Genomic DNA, 5,006 nt, shown 5'->3' with positions numbered 1-5,006 from the left:
CACAATACAACCACACATGCTGCCACTCATCTTAGGTGAGCAGAAGAGAAAGAACTGAGACACAAGCACCGTAACACCAAGCCAAAAACATTCAGACATAATTTCTGTTGTTGAAAGGAAGAGTGCAACTGAAGACTGCAATCTTGTTATCGAACTAAGCGAAAAGTAACTTCTGATAGTTGAAACAATAGCTTCTATATCTTTAGATGGCCTGCCAAACTTCGTTTGATTGTGCTCCTGCCAAATAAAATATACATGAGCATCCCAAGCCAATCTAATTAAGGACAATAAATGCGGAAGCTTCTTTGCTGTTAAGATGGTTGACAGCCCAATCTAACTCAAAATGCCAGTCACCCACGTCTTTTACAAATTAGTAACTAGGAAACTCATGATTGTCATTTATAAAATGAGGTTAGGAATTCAAAGGACATATACTAGGTTGCAGGCAATTTTTGTTTTCAGTTTTAAAAGCAATGCCAAGTTTAAAAAGGAAATGAGTCGTACAAAGTTAAAATCTTCTTTAATTAAATTTCAAAAGTAATCACTTTAATCAAATATTAATTAATGCAATTATATCTATATATATCACACTTATAATGCACGAGAGTATTTAAATAATTTTATTTGTTTAGGCAATTAACTACAGTTGAAAGAACCAATAAAAAAACTTTTAAGTGATTAAGTATTCTAGAATGCTTATCAAATGAATTTGAAACTTGAGTTTTGATGGAATCACCTAGAAGATCTTCTCCATTTTTTATTCCGATTCCATGTAAACCTATCCATCCATTTGTTTCCCATCTCATTCAACACTGTATATCCAATAGATAACCCAATCACCAAACCACATCCATACCCAATCAATACGATTTTCCAAATAGATATACCACCTACCAATGAATCTTCAGGGGGTTGCATTCCAAGACCAACTTCATTGCATTTCTTTGGCAAAGGCGGCCCACACAATCTTGGGTTCCCTTTGTAAGAATCGTTTGGAAATGTACCAAATTGGTAGCTTTGTGGTATGCTTCCCTCAAGTTGGTTGTAAGAGAGATTCAATACTTCAAGAAAAGTTAGGCTTGCAAGCTGTGGAGGAATCTTTCCTGAGAGGTTGTTCTGGGAGAGGTCCAACGACTCAAGCTCAGTTAAGTTTCCAAGTGCTGAAGGGATTGGGCCAAGGAAGCTGTTGTAGGAGAAGTTTAGCGCTTTGAGTGACTTGAGGTTTTGTATTTCCTCCGGTATTCTCCCATGGAAACTATTATTGGAAAGGTCAAGACAAACAAAGATGGTTAAGATTTTCTTGTAAAAAATTTCACACCCTTTATTCACAATTGTCAGGGAGTCCTGGTAGTGCTTGTCTCCAATGTAATCTGGCTTAGCTTTCTTGCCATCAGTCATTGTCTTCATTGCCTTCAAAGATCGAAAAAATCCAATAGAGAACTCACCTGAAAAGTTATTGGAAGCAAGGTCCAATATGTGTAACTCTGGAAAAGCATTTTCATCCTCAGAAGTTTTAGCTGGACCATAGAATTTATTTGCTCTTAATACAAGAACCTTTAAAGAAGGCAATTTCTCCAACCAAAAAGGAAATGTGTCTTGTATCATATTTTTTCCAACGTCCAAAACTTCAAGCTTTTTGCAATAGGCTAATGACCTTGGCAACTTTCCTTCCAGTTTATTCCCACCAATTTTGAGTGACCTTAGTTGAGGAGCTTGAAAGAATTCAATTGGTAATTGACCAGAAAAATTATTGAAAGCAATATCTAGTACATCTAAGTCTTGAAAACAATTTTTCACATGTTTAATTGGACCATAAAGCCTATTTGCTCGCAATACAAGGACCATCAACGCGGGCAATTTTCCCAACCACAAAGGGAATGTGTCATGCAGAGTATTGTTTCCAAGGTTTAAAACTTGGAGCATTGTGCAATTGGCTAATGACCTTGGCAACTTCCCTTCCAATTTATTATCATTGAGTTGAAGCCAATATAATTGGGTCGCTTTTGCAAAATCTGGTATGCTGCCATTGAAATTATTTTTTTGTAGATCCAAAGTGCGGAGAGAACTGATATTGCCCAAGCAACTAGGGATTGGCCCGCTTAATTTGTTAAAGGATGCATTAAAGGTCCCAAGTTGACTCAAATTGCAAATAGGTCTTGATAAAGAGCCTTGTGAAGAAGTTAGAGATTGGTTTAGTGAAAATTGGTCCAAAAACGAGAGAGAATTGTTAGAAAGATCCAGAAACCTCAAACTTTTCTTCCACACCCAATTTGGTACTGCACCACTTATTTTATTATTTGAAAGGACAAGATATTCTAAACTAGTTTGACTCTTTAAAAACTCTGGAAACATACTTAGGTTACAGAATCGCAAAGTCAAAAAAATCAACATTGGAAAAGAGGAGTTTGCATCACCAAAAGGAAACTCTTTTGAAAAATCAATCGCATTGAAAGAAAGGTCTAACCATAAAAGAGTGGTCTTCCATAACCAATTAGGCACAAAACCATGGATTTGGTTGTTAGAAAGATCTAGAAAAGCCAACTTGTCTTGAGTTTTGATGAATTCTGGAAATTCAGTAAGGTTACATGAATTTAGGTATAGCTCCTCTAATTGGGGAAAAGCAAGGCTTGTGATGTTGCTTTCAATTGACAAGCTCGTATTGGAAAGGTCAAGACACCTTAAGTTCTTGAGTTGGGAGAACATGTCAAGCTTCACGGAGCTAAAGCTGTTGTAGCCTAAATACAATACTTTAATCAATGAAGAAGATGCGTTAGGGAACTCACCAATTTCACCAATCAATTGATTTTCCCCAAGCAACAGGGTATGCAATGATGGGAGAGTAAATAAAGAAGAAGGAATTGAGCCAGAGTGGTGGTTCTGTATCAAATCAAGGTATGAAAGATTTGGAACTCCTAATCTATGAAATGGAGGGATTAAACCACTGAAATTATTATATCCTAATTTCAGCTCCACAAGGTTGGTAAGATTGGCAATTGATAATGGAATTTCTCCAAAGAAATTGCAATAAAGGAGATCTAAAGTTGTCAAGAACTTGAGATTACCAATTGTTTCTGGTAGTTTTCCACTGAAATTTGTAGAAAAAATCTTTAAGATCTGTAAAGTATTGTTTAATGGAAATTCTGGCAACTGACCTTCAAGATTGCCATTTTCTGAAATGTCAATGCTTTGTATTTTTGGCAATAAGAAAACTTCTGTTGGAAAATCCCCACAGATTGAATTCCCACCAAGGAAAAGTTTGGAAAGAAAAGGTAGTCTTAAGAGTGAAGAACAAAATGGACCTGTCAAACCACAATTCGAAAGACTTAACACATGCAGGTTAGGAAGTACTATGGATATGGCTTCACACCATCTAGTACTTTGAGTTGAAATGTTCACACTATCCAAGTAGAGCTCCGTAAGAGGTCTTAAATTTTGGATCAATGTCTTAAAGTTTGGGTTTTCTAGTTTAAGAGGTTGTTGAAGGTCAAAAGGCAGTGGATAGTAGTTGAGGAATTCTTCGTATGGATGGAGAATTTGGTGTTGATAGCAAGAATCTTGATTAGATAGATCAAGAGAGACTAACCTTGTTAAGTATGAAATCCCCGCTGGAATTTGGCCAAGGAAACATGAGTTTGAAAGGTTGAGATGAGTTAAATTTAGGAGTCTGTCAAACTCATATTGAAACAGAGTGGTATTAAACTTGTTTCCAGCAAGATTAAGGCGTTGAAGATAATGGAGATTGAAAATAGAGTGAAAGCTGCCTGAAAGGTTTTTGTAGCTAAGATCAAGTCCAATCACATGACCCAAAGCATCACATGTAATTCCTTTCCAAGAGCAACAATCAGTGTTGGGATTCCAAAGCTCAATTTTGGAAGAGAAAGTAAAATTTGGGGCATAGTAAAGATCGTGGTGCAGTTGCAGTAAAGCAGATTTTTGGTCATCAAGGCACTGGTTTTGGAGATCAGCATAAGGAGGGGAAAAAGATAGCGCAAGAGATACAGAGCATGAGAAGAGAAATAAGGTAGGAAAAATGAGTGATATTAGGATATGGAGATTCTTCATGTTTTGTTGCTCTCTATAGAAAAAATGAAGGGAAGATTGTGCAGTTTGAGATTTAAATACAGGTATTTATAGACAAGTACTGCATATTACGTACTGTTATTGTAGATATATTTTTCCCTTGATCTCAAGATATAAGCTCAAATGTGTTTTTCCAACCACATGTTTGTACGAGTTTGAACTTTTTCTGTAAAAGTTGAATCAAAATAGATGGAAGGCAGATATGGTTAATGCTTGTCTATTTTGAATTTTAAAGAATGAATAATGGGTTTCAATGATGATAAGGCTAATAGTTTTGCTTTTGTAAATTAATCTTTATTACTATATTCTTTATTTTATTCCCATTTTTTATTTCATATTATGTATTCGTACAAAAAAAATTAATTATCTTAAAGTTAGGTAATAGTCTTACATGTATATCGGTTGGAAGGAATTTCTCCATTACTAAAAAACAATTATAATTTTTACTAAGCTTGACGTATGAAGGAAAGTAAAACTTACAGAGATTTATCAGTCAACTCAACTCTGTTATGATGGAATTAGATAGAATATTTTTTTTTTTTGAAAATTCTAATTAATAAGTTTGTTTCTTCTTCTTATTCTTCTTCTTCAATGAATCTCCTTTTGTTCCCTCGATCAATTTCCTCATATGAATTATTTTCTTTCTAAATAAGCATTCAGAGAAAAGAATAATTACTGTAACAATTCTTTCTTTATAATAGTATGGGTTATTGTTGGTCTCTAATAAAGTTTAGTCATCCTGACACCATTAGATTAATAACTAAGAAAAAGGAATATTGTTTAGTCAAATGGATACCGTTTGGTGCATTTTTTGTTGCAAAACCTATTGTAATATGGCATCACATGTTGTAAAAATATTTCCCACCTAACCTGAAAATCCGAAGCAAATATATGAATTAAATGAAACGAGGGCAAAAGATGAAAGC

General features: G+C 34.9%; 1 protein-coding gene across 1 annotated transcript; it reads right to left on the bottom strand.

Moving 5' to 3' along the window:
- Nucleotides 1–732: 732 nt before the first annotated feature.
- LOC149511050 (receptor-like protein 7) lies at nucleotides 733–4,186 on the bottom strand. The gene is made up of 3 exons (XM_089756380.1): nucleotides 3,087–4,186; nucleotides 2,793–3,035; nucleotides 733–2,735 (listed from the first exon to the last, which is right to left on the bottom strand). The coding sequence occupies exons 1-3, from the start codon at nucleotides 4,060–4,062 to the stop codon at nucleotides 733–735; spliced, it is 3,222 nt and encodes a 1,073-aa protein (XP_089612506.1). The 5' UTR covers nucleotides 4,063–4,186.
- Between the last annotated feature and the right edge of the window lie 820 nt (nucleotides 4,187–5,006).

Source organism: Durio zibethinus, chromosome 27, assembly GCF_047325235.1.
Source record: "Durio zibethinus cultivar Kanyao isolate XHJ-2024 chromosome 27, ASM4732523v1, whole genome shotgun sequence".
NCBI classification, from domain to species: domain Eukaryota; kingdom Viridiplantae; phylum Streptophyta; class Magnoliopsida; order Malvales; family Malvaceae; genus Durio; species Durio zibethinus.
The sequence above is the reverse complement of the archived record's forward strand: the minus strand, read 5'-3'. Positions and strand labels throughout refer to the sequence as shown.